This window comes from Cebus imitator, unplaced genomic scaffold, assembly GCF_001604975.1.
Source record: "Cebus imitator isolate Cc_AM_T3 unplaced genomic scaffold, Cebus_imitator-1.0 Scaffold338, whole genome shotgun sequence".
In the NCBI taxonomy this organism is placed as follows: domain Eukaryota; kingdom Metazoa; phylum Chordata; class Mammalia; order Primates; family Cebidae; genus Cebus; species Cebus imitator.
In genome coordinates this window covers 2061154-2076249 of record NW_016107653.1, presented here as the reverse complement: position 1 = coordinate 2076249, position 15096 = coordinate 2061154, and the positions used below count along the sequence as shown (strand labels likewise).

The window sequence follows — 15096 nt, the reverse complement described above, 5'->3', positions numbered from 1 at the left end:
ACTTGCAGCCTCCAGAGCTGTGGGTGACACATTTTGGTTGTTTATACATTTCCCGGACGAAGGTATTTTGTTATAGCGGCATGAACAACCTCAGAGAGCTGTAACCCAGGCAGGCGACCTCCCCTCAGTGTACCTCTCCTGCCCCTGAGGGTTGCTGAGAAGTTCTGGGCAGGGAAGCGAGACACAGGTTCAGAGCTGCAGTGGGGATGGTCTGGTCTTTGCAGGAAAGGGAGCGATGGGTGGAAATAAGAGATCCTATCGCTCCATTAAAGCACTGTGTTGACCTGTGTGAATTATACACAAAACTGCACAATTATTCCTGTGAAAACGATGTCCTCTCCGGGAATAGTGTCTGTGGCATTGGCCCATCGTTTCACGGTTTGGGTTGTGAGTCTCAGAACCATCATCTGTGTAAGTGAAATGCATTCTGGGACTCAGTTCAGTTGCCCAGGTGAGTGCAGAACCCCACGGTCAAGACTCAAACAAGAGCAGCCACCCCTGAACCCACAGGCACTCAGCAGGGCTCAAGGGAGCCCTGGGCCAGGGAGCCAACTTGGCTAAGTCCCATCTTCAGCTGGACTTGGGTACGTTCCAACCCAAGATGCAAACCAAGACACAGGGGCCTGATGACCACCCCAGTGGCGGGGCTGTCCTTCCCCTGCAGCCAGGTGGTGATGCTACAGTGTTCCCAGAAACGCTGCCTGCCCGCGGGCCACAAGCACCTGCTTCGGCACATGCACCTGGAGCCGCACCTGAGCATCCCTAGTGTGAGAGGACACAGCGCCATCTACAGGCAGCGTGCTAACAGGACAGCAGGTGACAACACTGCTCCAGGGCTGAAACGTTTAAATGCCCTCTCCACTGTGGGTCCTGAACCCAGGCACAATTTTCTTCTGACACTAAAGAAACAACAAAGGCAGGGTGCGGTGGCTAACTCCTATAATCCTTGCACTTTGGGAGGCTGAGGCAGGTGGATGATCACTTGAGGTCAGGAGCTCAAGACCAGCCTGGCCAACATGATGAAACCCCGTTGAACCTGGGAGGCAGAGGTTGAAATGAGCCGAGACTGAGTGTTTTTGTTTGTTTGTTTGTTTGTTTGTTTTGAGACAGGGTCTCGCTCTGTTGTACAGGCTGAAGTGCGGTGGCTTGATCTAGGCTCACTGCAGCCTTGACCTACCAGGTTCCCTCCCAAGTAGCTGGGACTACAGGTGCACGCCACCACCCACAGCTAATTTTTGTATTTTATTGTAGAGATGGGGTTTTGCTATGTTGCCCAGGCTGGTCTCAAACTCCTGGGCTCAAGTGATCTGCCCTCCTTGGCCTCCCAAAGTACTGGGATTACAGACAGGCATGAGCCACTAGGCCCAGCTATGGTTTTTTTTTTTGTATAAAAATTTTGCAAGTTCACTGTAGAAAATTCAGAGATTAGAGAAAAGCTACAAGATGAACATGAAAAACCCACAGAATGTCAACAGTGGGGGGGCTGTCAGGCAGGAAGGGTCCATGGGAACTCTACTTTCTGCTCAATTTTGCTATAAACCTAAAACTGCTCTAAAAAACAAAGTCTGTTTATAAAAAAACAATCACACAAACTCATGGTTACAGCCGCCTCGCCTGAAGATGACTTCCCAACTTCCAGTGTATTCACAACGTGTACTTCAGCAGAGGCCCAGCAAGTGACCTGGAGCAGGCTCCAGAGGCCTCCTCCCCACCAGGCTGCTGTGGGCGGGGCTGCGAGCAGAGTGCACTCACCTCGTCGGACACTTTGAATCTCCGCAGCAGCGCCACCACCTTCTGCTTGAAGTTTTGTTGCTGCAAGACAAGCAACGCAGAGTCAGACCCACAGACCTGAGCGGGAGCCACTTCCTCAGGCCACAGGAAGGCCACAGGGAGGCCACAGGAAGGCCACCTGGGCCGGCAGTGGGAGCAGCAAGGCCTCAGCACCAGTAGTGGATTCACACGTGGCTCCCAGAAGTGTACCGACAGACCTGAGGTCTGACAGTTCCAGACCTGGCCAAGGGGGGCCTGGGGAGGTGTGTGTGTGGACTCCATGATTCTTCCAGAAGCCTCTGCAGCCCTTCCCAGGCTCACAGGGCCCTTCCCTCAGCATCCCCCCCAGGAGAGGCCCCGGCCAACTCCAGAAGGCAGGTGCCAGGCACCCATGTGGGGTGGGCAGGTGGGCGAGCCTGAGGTGGCGCATGCTCAAAGGGGAGCCCCATGGGAGCCTCGTGCCACCCTGGGCTGCAGACCCTCAGCTCCAGCCACTGGGCGAGCGGGAGCCTTACCACTCTCTCAGGGGCCAACCCTACAAAGGCAGCCTACCTACGCCCTCCCTCCCTACAGCAGGTGGGTCCCAGGGGGCCCTGGAATGCAGGCTCAAACTGGTGCTCTGCCCAGCAGGGGGCTGCCCAGTGGGGGGCTGCTCTCCAGGCCAGAAAGACACAGCTTCGCCACTTCGGGAGCAGCTCCCCTGTCCCCAGCACTGTCTGCCCACGGCCCCCCTTGAACACTGCCAGAGGAGGTGGTGGTGTCGTGGGCTGGGCTGTGCCACGTCCCTTGTTATCACCAGGCATAGGGCTCCCAGCTGCCTGCGCTGGCCTCCCAGCGCTGTGCACTCTCTAAGGGACTCCAGGCACCAGGGGCTGGACCCTCTGTGCCAGTGCCAGGTGTGGCCTCTGGAAAAGAGCTGCCCAAGCTTTCCTCAGGGAAAAAATGCCCAACAACCTCACCAAGCTCCTGGGGACTGTGGTGCCAGGTAGACCAGATCCCAAACAAAAACAGGGGAACCAGCACACTCAGGCGTACGGGGGTGCCTGATGGGCCAGAGGGGAGGATGGCATCTCTGGGGCTCCACACGTGGAGTGAGCCTGGCAGCCAGGCGGACTCTCAGCCTCGTTCAGTGCCCCGATCCTGGTAGCCACATGAGGCTGGAGCCAGGAAATGTGGCAGGGTGTGGGAGACAGTGGCACCCCGCAGGGGGCTAGCAGCCAGGGGGTCCGCCACAGGACATGTTGCTATGACCTGGGGTGAAATCTCACTTCCCATACCTGCGTCCCCACCACACCCGTGCCCCCACCACGCGCAGGTCCCCACCACACCTGCCCCCCTACCACGCCCAGGTCCCTACCACACCTGCCCTCCCCCCACCACGTCCCCACCACGCCCACGTCCCCACCACGCCCGGGCTCCCCCCACCACGCCCGCACCCCCACCACACCCAGGTCCCCACCACGCCCAGGGTCCCTGCGTCCTTCCCGCCCCCGCCTTCCCCAACATTCATAGAGCCAGTCTCCACCCACCCTGGTCATGGACGTCGTTCTTACAATCGATCTCCGCTGCTTCTTAGGCTTCCCCACATCAAAGTCGTCCTCGTCCAAGTCCTGCAGAGACACACACAGTGGCTGAGGCCGTGGAGGCCTGCATGGCGCCAGGAGGTCCCTGCCAGCCTCAGCATGGGCGGTGGGAGAGGCCCATCACTGAGCGCCAACCTGTGTCCCAAGGCCCTCAGAGCCACCTGCGCACTAACTCCAGCCCCTGGGGTCGGGAGATGGGAGGTGGGCGTCCAACCGGGGGCCAGGCCTGTGGCTCGCCCACCCCTGCCTGTCTCACAAGACCCTGGTGACAGCTGGTGAGGACCCCACAGACCCCAGGACACCCGGTATGAGCTGGGAGAGGGCGAGGAGCCCAGCGCCATGTCACCTGCCCCTGCACGGCGTCGTCGCTGGCCTCCTGCTCGGAGGAGAAACTCTCGTACTCCTCCTCCGAGTAGTTATCTGTGGAATGAGCAGACAGAAAGGAGAGTGCTGTGAGATTGCATCTGTGAAACCAGGCGGCGACCACCCCCAGGCTTCCCTGGACACAGAGTTGGGGCAGCGAGGAGGTGGATCCGTGCAGGACAGAGAGGCTCTGGACACAGGTGCCGTGGCCCCCAGCCCCCACAGTCCACTGGCAACAGACCATGTCCGGGCTGGCAGAAAGGGGGGGCAGGGAGGGCAAGGGGGGCCACACGAGCTGCTTTGGCCCACACGGCCCTCCTGCCAGTCTGGCATTTCAGCCTGGATTTTCGCCAACTGGGTGCCCCCTGCCTCAGGAGTGGGGGACGTGCTGGTGACCCTACTGGGATGGTGGCAACCTCGGCCAGCCCGAGCCCCTGCCCATGCTGAGGCCTGCACCCAGACAAGCAAAGGCATCACAGTGAGACCTCACACCTCCTTTTCACAGACACTCTGGGCTCAGGCCTCTTGACCAAGGAGCTGCAGCCACAGGGGCAGAGCAGGGGCCTGTGGCAGCCTGGACCCAACAGCATACACCTCTGCTGTGGCTTCCAGACAGGAAAGTGGCTGACGCATGCTCTGGACTCCCGCTCCTTTGGCCAGGCTGCACATTCTGCTGCCCAATGTGCTGTGGCCAGGAACAGCCTCCCCACAGCAGGGGCAGGAGTGGAGCCGCACTCACCCGTGGACTTGGCCTTGGGGCCAGCCTGCATGGCGCTGTCCTCGTGGTCGATGGGCTGGCTGGATAGGGAGGCGATCCAGATCTCGGCTGCCTTGACGGGGGCCTCCTTGATGCTGCTGCAGAGGCTCAGCACCTGGCCGCCCTCTGATGGGTGCTGCATCACCTGCAGGCCGGGGCAACGGTTCTAGAAAGCTCCACGATGGGAAGGAGCCTCGGTGCCCTGGTGAGTGGGCTAGGGTTTCTGAAGGGCTCTCAGTGACAGCAAGGGGGGCCCTCAGCAGGGGAGCCACAGGGCAAGGGGCATCCAGTGGACAGGAAACGTGGCCACTGGGGGACGGATCTGAGAGTAGGACACAGGAGCCCAGTGACGGGGGAACACGTGAGAGCTCTCACGAACGGGCCACGAGGAGAGGGCACTGGGCTATGCTGGGGAGCCAGTGCCAGGCGTGGCCACGAGGGACTGAGATGGACAGAGAGGAGTGTCTGCAGCACTCCTGGGCCCAGGCACGCCTGCTGTCCATGCAAAGCTGCCCAGGCAGATCCTACCCGTCCACCCACCCAAGACCTCAGCAGCAAAGCCATGTGTGAAGACGGTCACCCAACAAGAGCCAATGTCCAGGGACTGGCGTCTGTGGGGGCCCAAGGAGGCCGCCCAACCCGCAGGAGCTGATGCCAGGGACCATGTTCGGAAAGGCTGAGCCCTTGCTGGGTATCCCAATAAAATGAGCTCAGTGGGGAGGGGCTGCTGGGCCGGGCTCCTGGAGGAATTGGGGTGGGGCTCAGGCGGCGCTCCACCTGCTCACACCGACCTCCATGGGGTCAGAGAGGTCTGGGCCCTTTTTCTCCCAAGAAAACCCTGCTCACTTCCCTCCTTCGGGTGGGAAGGCAGAAAGGAACGGGGCCTCTTATCAAAGACGCTTTTGCCAGGATCCTTGCCGCCGGCTGGGGTAGGGGTTGCTGAGTAGCCCCACTCCCCTCAGCCTGTTGTCGACCTTTATGTGAGCACTGCTTTGATTTCCACAGGCCCTGGAAGTCCCAGGCCCCCACGCCTGGGCTGCGCATTCCTCTCCTCTTGGCAGTGCTCTTTGGGGCACATGTCCTCCTGGCAAGGGGCCGGCCATCCCTGAGCTGGGCACTCCCCTGGGGTAACGCCAGCTGGCAGGTCACTGTCCTGGACTATAGCCATTCCCACTTCTGCCCCTGCTGACCCTCAGACCATCCTCCCAGATGACGAGCATCTACTACTCCAGCAGATGCTCTGTGGATGCTCAGCGACCCACAGCAAAGGGCCGGAGCTGCGTCACCAAGGAGGATGGCCCGAGGGCCCAGCTCCCTCCGCCCCTGACCCTGACAGGCTCCTCCCAATTCCATTTTCAAATAGATTTTAGTGACATGGAAAACTGAGGCTGGGCACAATGGCTCACACCTGTAATCCTAACACTTTGGAAGGCAGAGGCAGGTGGATAGCTTGAGCTCAAGAGTTTCAGGCCAGCCTGGGCAATATGGTGAAACCCTGCTGTCTCCACAAAGAATATAAAAAGTTATCCAGGCGTGGTGGCGCGCGCCAGCTACTCGGAGACTGTGGTGGGAGGACCGCTTGGCCCCAAGGGCCGAGACGGCAGCACCTCACTCCAGCCTGGGCGACAAAGTGAGGCCTGTCTAAAAAAGAGAACTGCTTGGCCCCAAGGGCCGAGGTCGCAGCACTGCACTCCAGCCTGGGCAACAAAATGAGACCTGTCTAAAAAAGAGAACTGCTTGGCCCCAAGGGCCGAGGTCGCAGCACTGCACTCCAGCCTGGGCAACAAAGTGAGACCTGTCTAAAAAAGAGGACTGCTTGGCCCCAAGGGCTGAGACCGCAGCACTGCACTCCAGCCTGGGCGACAAAGTGAGGCCTGTCTAAAAAAGAGAACTGCTTGGCCCCAAGGGCCGAGACCGCAGCACTGCACTCCAGCCTGGGCAACAAAGTGAGACCTGTCTAAAAAAGAAAAAAAAGAAAATTGCTCAAGATGTCACGCTTGTTTTTGTGGTTGTTATTTTTGTTCGTTTGTTTGTTTTAACACAGAGTCTCACTCTGTTGCCAGGATGGAGTGCAGCGGCACAATCTTGGATTACTGCAACCTCCGCCTCCTGGGTTCAAGCGATTCTCCCGCCTCAGCCTCCCAAGTAGCAGGGACGACAGGTGCACGCCACCACGTCTGGCTAATTTTTTGTATTTTTAGTAAAGACAGGGTTTCACCGTTTTTAGCAAGGATGGTCTCGAACTCCTGACCCTGTGATCTGCCCATCTTGGCCTCCCACAGTGCTGGGATTACAGGTGTAAGCCACCACGCCCGGCCAGGATGTCAAACTTAATTGTATAAATAGTATAATAAAAATTTTGCAAAAACAAATAGTCACGCACCACGTAATGAGAGATGCGTTCTAAGATACACAGGGTGAGACCACATCGTCTTGCAAACATCACAGCACGCAAGCCGCGGGGAAGGTGATGCCACCCACTGCACGAAAAGGCTGCGGGCCTCGCTCTACGGCGCCTTCTTTATGCACTTTGCTTTGGCTTTTTACAGTGCAGGCTTTTGGCAACCCTGCATCAAGCAAGTCTACCAGTGCCGTTCTCCCAACAGCAAGTGCTGTGTCTCTGTGTCACATTTCAGTAATTCTCCCAATATGTCAAACTTCTTCACTGTTATTGTATCTGTATGGTGATCTGTGATCAGTAAGCAGCGACGTGACTACTGCACAGTTGCTCTGGGGCACCACGCACAGCACCCACGAGATGCAGAACTTGATCGACAGATGTGTGTGTTCTGACTGCTCAGCCCGCCATTCCCGTGTCTCTCTCTCTCCTCGGGCCTCTCTATTCTGAGACACAACAATATCGAAATTAGGCCAATTAATAACTCTACGATGACCCCAAAGCGCTCAAGTGAAAGGAAGGGTTGCACATCTCTTTCAACGAAAACCTAGAAATGGTAGAGCTTAGTGAGGAAGCCACATCCAAGCCAAGACCGGGTGAAAGCGAGGCCTCTTAAACTAAACGACCAAGCAGCGAATGCCAAGAGAAAGTTCCAGAAGGAAAGGAAAAGTGCTGCTCCAGTGAACACATGAATGAGAATCAGCAAAGCAGCCTTAGTGTGGATGTGGTGAGACAGTGATTGGCTGGGATGGAAGATCAAACCAGAAACAACCCTCCCCCTCAGCCAAAGCCTCATCCAGAGCAAGGCTCTGACTCCCTTCACGTCCCTGAAGGCTGAGAGAGGTGAGGAGGCTGCAGAAGAAGGCCGCAGCTAACAGAAGGTGGTTCACGAGCTGTTAGTAAAGCAGGCCGTCTCCATAACATAGAAATGCAAAGGGAAGCAGCAAGCGTGGACGGACAAGCCGCGGCAAGTTCTCCAGAAGACCCAGCTCAGATCACCGACGAAGGTGGCGACACGAAACGACAGCCTTTCAACACGGAAGCAGCAGCCTTCCACTGGAAGAAGAGGCCAGCCAGAACTTTCATAGCTACAGAGAAGTCAGTGCCTGGCTCCAAAGCTTCAAAGGACAGGCTGCGTCTCTTGTTAGGAGTGAAGACAGCTGGTGACTTTCAGTTGAAGCCCGTGTTCATTTACCATTCCCCAAATCCTAGGGCCCTTAAGAATCACTCAACTGCCTGTGTTCCAAAAATGGAACAATAAAGCCTGGATGACAGCACATCTGTTTACAGCACGACTGGATGAATATTTCAAGCCCACTGTTGATACCTAGGTGCTCAGGAAAAAAAAAGATTCCTCTCAAAATACGACAGCTCCTTGACATGTACCCGTCACCCAAGAGCTCTGATGGAGACGCACGAGGAGATAAATGTTTCCCCATCTTGGCCACTCCTGACCTTGTGATCCACTTGCCTCAGCGTTCCAAAGTGCTGGGATTACAGGTGTGAGCCACCACGCCTGGCTTTGTTGTCTTATTTAAGAAATTGCCACGGGCACCCCAGCCTTCAGCAACCAACATCCTAATCAGTCAGCAGCTGCCCACACTGAGGCAAGACCCCACCAGCCAAAAGCTTACAACTGCCCAAAGGCTCACGTGTCTAAACACATTTTAACATAGAAAAAGCAGGCTGGGCACAATGGCTCACGATTGTAATCCCAGCCCTGTGGGAGGCCAAGGTGGGCAGATCACTTAAGGTCAGGAATTTGAGATCAGCCTGGACAACATGGTGAAAACCCGTCTCTACTAAAAATACAAAACTTAGCTCAGCGTGGTGACAAGTGCCTGTCATTCCAGCCACTCGGGAGGCTGAGGCATGAGGATCACTTGAACCGGGAAGGTGGAGGTTGCAGTGAGCCAAAATCACACCACTCCCCTGCAACCTGAACAGAGTGAGACTGTCACACACGCAAATAAAAAACAAACATGGAAAAAGCACACAAAACCAAAGTATAAAAGATTTAAAGTGGTGCCTGTGAAGAGAACACTGGCCATGGCAGGGCCTGTGGGGCTGGAGGCGGCTCTGGACAAGCCGGCCGCTGAGCGAGGCGGTCTGCGACCTGGTCAAGCCCACCGTAAGCCTCACAGGTCCTGCGCACTTGGGCCACGCTGAGTTCATGCAGGAATACGGCAACTGGCCTAAGGCGTCACGATGGCTACCACGTCATCAGGTGACAGGAAGTGTCCTGTGCCATCAGCCTCACAGGGCCACCATGGGATACGCAGCCCGCCCCTGACTGGGAATGGTGTTCCGAGAACCACACCACAGGAGACGGCCCATGTCTGCCGCCGCCGCACACCGGCCTCTGTGGAGCTGCCTCTGACGGGGACCACCTACCGTCAGCCCAACTCTCCTGAGAGGTGGCAGACAGAGGCTCAAGGCTGCGGGCCACTCCGACACAGTGCCAAGCTGTGGGTAACACTCCATACAGAAACTGAGGAAGGAGAGCTAAGCAGAATCCTGGCATAATGAAGGCCTGAAGAATATCTCAGTTTATAGTGTTACTACTCAGTTATCTTCCTTTACACAATCCTCTCTACATAATCACATATTAGTTCATAGAATGAGTGCCTAAAGAATATCTTACCACTCAGCTATTTCCGTGTGTGTGTGTGTGTGTGTGTGTGTGTATGTAAAACTATCTTGGTTTATAATCGGAGGAATGCCTAGAGTGGACGCAGCACAGAACATGAATTAAGGAACAAGCAGCTTATAGTTGGAGGACTGTCTGGAGCAGACACAGTGCAGAGCATGATTTAAGGGAAAAACAGTGACACCAGGACAAGAATCCATGGCCCAGGCGGCAGCGTTCAGTATCGTAAAGATACCCGCTGTATGGCAGGCTTGCGGCAAGAGCCACTCCTGATAAAGGAGGTGTGGGACCTTGCTCCAGTTCTTGTGGAAGGCTGCCCTCAGACCGGCAATCGCACGAGCCTCGGAGGGCTTAAAACCCCTCCGGTATAATCTCGCCTTGGTGACTGAACTTTACCAGCTCTTTTTACTGTGCTGCTCGAAAGGCATCTTCCCATAGAACCCACTGGAAGCTGCCAGAAGATGGCGGTAACCCTGACAGCTCTGTCACTGCTACGTGACTTAAAGCATCATCCTATAAATCTTCTTAGAAGTAGTTTGCCCATAGACAGAAGTATAGCACACTGCACGCTCCTCACTGCGCACGGCCCACCTCCATGCCTCCGTGACCTAATGGGGGTGGACCCCTTACTGCACATGGCCCTTGCCTTCATGGGAAAAGGCCCCTTGCTGCGCACCGTCCACCTCCTGGCCTAGGTGACCTAATGGGGGTGGACCCCTTGTTTTATTGCTCACGACCCTATCACTGTCCTTAAAGATGATTTCACTCACTGCCCTGCCCCCTAACCTGTATACAATAAATACTCATGCTTCTGAACATTCGGGGCCTCACCTGACTCCGCTTATAGGTGGCGTGGTCCCCTGAGCCCAGCTTCGTTTTCCTTGTACTTCTGTGTCCTGTCTCTTTATTTCTCAGATCCTGTGCCTCAGCACAGCATAAGGGACACCCCACGACCCTGTGGGGCCCTCAGTCCTCCACCAAGCAGGCCCTGAGGATGTGGCCGGTCACTCCTGATGCTCTCAGCCAGAACTGCTGGTCAACCTGCAGACCCAAGCTGCCCCACACTGGCATCCAGCTCATGGCACCCATAGGGTCCAGCCCCTACTCTGGGCCACCCTGGAGTAAGGGCTGGAGAGGCTGGGCTCTGGGTCTCAGCTCACTGGGAACAAGCGCCCAGTGGGGGCAGAGCTAGGGTGTGGCAGAGGCCCAGTCTGCTCCTAGCCCCTTCCACCCCCTGCGTGTGCACTCATTTGAAGGGAGGTAACCCCCGTGTCCCCACAGCCATCGCCTCCTACTCGCCCCGCAGCCCGAAGATCCTGGGCAGGTACCCCCCCATCCTCTCCCACCACACTCCCAGCCGTGGCCTCCAGCTCCACCCAGCGGCCCACACCACCCTGCACTGTGCCCTCCAGGACCCTTCTCTCCAGCTGAGCACTCCTCTCCAATGCACGGCACAGCTGCCTGACGCCCCACTCACAATAGTCCCCATGGTGACATCTGTGCCCGCACCCCCGCCTCAGGTGTGCAGCCTTGGAGCCAGCGAGTCCCCACGGCATAGCTGCCTGAGCCACCCAGCGAGAGCCCCTGCCCCTCCGCCTGTCCGTCTGTGCCCTCACTGTGTCCTGCCCCTGCAATCGCCCGTGCTCACTCTCGGCACACTGCAGTACCCACAGGTGGGGACCCCAAAGGTGGCAGGACACAGTGAGCACGTGAACAGCCTGGTGCTCGGAGACACAGGCAAGGGCCCAGCGAGGTTCTGGGACCAGGTGCCTGTGGAAGGTGGAGAGACGCCCTGAGGGCCCAGAGGAGCCAGTGGAGGGAAGAGCAAGGGGCAGGCAGATGATCTCGGCTTTGGAAGCCATGGGTGCAGGGGGAGGGAGCCTTGGGGTGGGGGTGGGACTAAGTCAAGGGGCGGGGCCTTTCTTCCAAGAGCAAAGAGCAGATGCTGGGTTTTCAGGCAGCAGGCAAGGTGGCTTCTGTACCCTGGGGGAAGGTCGCTCCAGCTTCTCCCCAGGATCAGCAGGGGAGCACCCACGGCTGGGGGGACAGGCGAGGGAGGGGCCTGGGAACAGAGGCCAGTGTCCAGGGCAAGGATGCCAAACACAGGAGCACCAGTGCTGATGGGTGGGAGAAGCAGCTGTGTGCTGAGGTGCAGGCAGGGCTGGCAGCCCAGGAGCCGGGTGGAGAGGTATGGGCAGAGCGGCGGGGGCGGGAGCTCACAGGGACTGGCGGGATCAGCAGGACATCGCCTGCACGGCTGATGGGAAATGAGCCCATGCCCCTGACAGTGCCCGGACCCCTCTGCTCCACAGGAAGCCTGTGGCAGCTCCCACGAGGCTCTCACGGCATCACTGAGCCACCTGTTCACCTGTCCTCAGCCTGCAGGAGGGAGGCTGGGACAACAGGCAGCTCTAGGCCACCAGAGGAGTCCTGGGGCCCTGGGAAGTGTGGCCTGGAGGTCCACCCGTGCTGCCCGTGGTATGCTGAAGAAATCTGGAAAACTGCAAGGCTTGTGAGGCCCTGTGGAGGCACGGAGAGGCGAGGTCTCGGGACCCCACTGCTGCTTTCTGTACCCTCCACGCTACCATGTCCCTGGGCAGCGGGGAGGGGCTGAGCCCACAGCGGTGCCTGGCACTTGTCCTGGGTGGGTAGGTGGGGGTGTGTGAGGATCCGGGGGACCTAGGACTGGACCTGGGAGACAGGAGGCCAGAAGGCTCTAGAGGGTTGTGGGGGAACCTGCTACAGGTGGGCACCCCCAATGTCCTGGCCCTGCACCCCAGGAACAGGGGGACTCAGCAGGATGAAGAGGGGCTGGGGGGCTCTGGCAGCTCTGGCTCCCCATGAGGGGTTGCCCTGGCTGACCTTCCCCGGCCCCAGGCAGGCAGCGACACAGCCTCACATGCCCCAAGCACCACTCACGTCCGCAACCCCTACCCAAGCGCAGCCCCACACCAGGGAAAGTTCCAAAGCGAGAGACAAACGGTCAGGGCCCTGGACTGCCCCTTCTCCCAGAGCCAATCTTGCAGCCCCAAAGCGTTCGTGAGAAAGTCCGAGGCCTCCGCCTGGGGTGTCTTCTCCTGTGCCCCCACGCCCACACGGCCTCCCCGGAGTGCTGGGTCCTCTGGGACAGGGGGGCTGCTGCTTGGCTGTTTCTTTTCCTTTTGAGGTGCTTCCCCTTCTTTCTCCTCCAGGGAACTTCACCCTCAAGCCACCCCCTCTGACCTCTGGGTGCTGCTCCCACCCTGCTCGGGTATCTGCAGCAGCCCCTGCCCAGAGCTCAGGCCTGTCCTGCTCCTGCTCAGCCAGTCCCAGGCCAGAGCACGTGCTGAGCAGGACACGGACCCGTCATGGAGGCACCAGCGGTGCGGGGATGGCAGCGACACTTCCTGGGAAGGGCTCCAGAGTAGCCCGACAAAACCCAGCCTCCACTGAAGGGCGGGGCAGGCTGGTGAGAGGGGAGATTGCGGTGCTGCGGGCACACAGGGAGCCATGCTGGGCGGGAGGGAGGGTCAGAGAGGAAGCACCACGACGGAGCCCAGCCGCCAAGCCCCTCACTGTGCGTGGGTGAGACCCCGCAAGCGCCAGGCGAGGGTCTGAAGCCTCAGCCTGCTCCCACATAAATAATGAAATAGAAAAGAGTTAGATAATCATATAATTATTCATAAGCAATCACAGATAGAGATACCTAGATATATGTATGCAGTATAACCTTTTAATTCTGCTAACAAGTCTCGGGTTGCGAAGTGTGAACCAAGGTGCCACTGTGAAAGAAGTGACCCTAAGGCAAGATGCTCTCAGCCCTCTGTCAAGCCTGCGTAAGTGCTGCTGGAGGGCGCCAAGGCTGTGCGGCAGCGCCAGCATTGGGAAAGTGCCCGCTGATTAGCCAGCTAGGGAAGGAGATGTCCAAGATGTCTCCTTCCTCGGAGGACTTAGGAGAAAACTCCACTCCCCCAGCTCTTGTGGTGGGCCTGGTGGCTGTCAGGGAGGCCGGCAGACATCTGGGGGCTTAACTGTCTCTATGCGGTGCTGTGCTTCAGCGGTCACATTCCATGTCCACCCTCATGTTCTGCTTCTTACCTGTTTCCTCTTTTTCTCAGAAAATAGAATCAGTAAGAGTAACATGCATCTCAATGTATTTGTTCTTTCTTGACAAGTAAGGAAAAAGGGCTGACGCATTAGGTTTTCTCCTCACCTTGACGACTTGAAAGTCCTGGGCCTCTTTCTCTAAGACACGTGATTTACTTTTTTTTTTTTTTTTTTTTTTTGAGATGGAGTTTCCCTCTTGTTACCCAGGCTGGAGTGCAATGGCGCGATCTCGGCTCACCACAACCTCCGCCTCCTGGGTTCAGGCAATTCTCCTGCCCCAGCCTCCTGAGTCGCTGGGATTACAGGCACGCGCCACCATGCCCAGCTAATTTTTTTTTTCGTATTTTTAGTAGAGACGGGGTTTCACCATGTTGACCAGGATGGTCTCGATCTCTTGACCTCGTGATCCACCCGCCTCGGCCTCCCACAGTGCTGGGATTACAGGCTTGAGCCACCGCGCCCGGCCTGACACGTGATTTACTTGATGCTGGCACTGACCCCCAATGCCTTGCCCTACCTGCCCTGCCCCCTGCGTTGCACTCAGTAAAAGTCAGGGTGTCCAGGTGCTCAGGCCACTGCTGGCCTCTGTGTGTACTGCTTGGCAGTGGACCCCTGGGGCCAGACTTCTCTTTCTCTATCTTGGTATCATGTGTCCACAGTTTTATTTTCACAGTTTCTTGTCTCTGCACCAGTAGAGAGGGGCTCACAGGACCCTGCAGGGCTGGACCCTACAATCATTCTCATCAGATCCCCAGACATCTGGACCCGGGAGAGAAACCCCCACCGTGCGGATGCTGTGGCGCCCAACACAGGCCACACCGGCCGGAGCACTCACCTCAGCCATGCTGATGGAGCCCGCAGCCAGCGTCTTGTAGCCCAGGATGGTTCTGTTCTTGTAGCGCTTTCTGCGCTGCAGCATGATCTGAAGCTTGTTGCCTTCTCTCTTCAAGAAGTGAGGATACTGTAGGCACAAGTGCGAGCTGTGGCTGAGGGTGCACCTGGCCCAGGCAGCACCATGCCCTCTGACGGCCCAGCCACCCTGCAGCCAGGTCAACCTGCTGCCCGAAGTCAGGAGGGCACCCACAGACAGCCCCTGAGGTCATTCCAGGGCCCACCGGTCCCCAGGGCCCTTCCTCTACCCAATACAACCAAGAGTGAGCCAGTCACTAGGGCTCAGGCCCCAAGGGCCCCGCTCCAAGCAAACAGCCTCAGTGGGCAGACGAGGACTATGTGCCTGGATGTCTGGGATGGCCGGGTACACTTGTGGACACTCAGGAACAGCGCAGTGGTGGCAGCTCATCCGCCTGAGGAGATCAGCGAGGCATGACCTTAGGACGGTCTGCCTCGGGGAGCACGGGGCACACAGGGTGGGCAGGGCTCCCCCTCCAATAGGATGCTCTCCCTCAAGGGGCACAGGGGCACACAGGGCGGGCAGGGCTCCCCCTCCGATAGGACACTCTCCGGAGAAGGGTATGGGGCACACAGGGCG

At 57.9% G+C, this 15096-nt stretch overlaps 1 protein-coding gene and 1 long non-coding RNA gene across 10 annotated transcripts in view; both read right to left on the bottom strand.

The window, feature by feature from the left end:
* PACS2 (phosphofurin acidic cluster sorting protein 2) overlaps window positions 1–15096 on the bottom strand; it is an 82868-nt gene that overhangs the window by 23606 nt on the left and 44166 nt on the right. For 7 of the 9 annotated variants that reach the window (XM_017505426.2, XM_037730227.1, XM_037730230.1 and 4 more), the window contains exons 4-8: window positions 14443–14568; window positions 4456–4618; window positions 3700–3773; window positions 3300–3380; window positions 1753–1812 (exon numbers count right to left, since the gene is read on the bottom strand). In XM_017505426.2, coding sequence (XP_017360915.1) covers window positions 1753–1812; window positions 3300–3380; window positions 3700–3773; window positions 4456–4618; window positions 14443–14568 — 504 coding nt within the window. The remainder of the gene's footprint in view (window positions 1–1752; window positions 1813–3299; window positions 3381–3699; window positions 3774–4455; window positions 4619–14442; window positions 14569–15096) is intronic. The other 2 variants (XM_037730229.1, XM_017505427.2) reach the window with 1 other exon arrangement.
* LOC108287212 lies at window positions 13164–14430 on the bottom strand. The gene is made up of 2 exons (XR_001818255.2): window positions 14089–14430; window positions 13164–13762 (listed from the first exon to the last, which is right to left on the bottom strand). It is a non-coding gene; the product is annotated as an uncharacterized LOC108287212 (long non-coding RNA).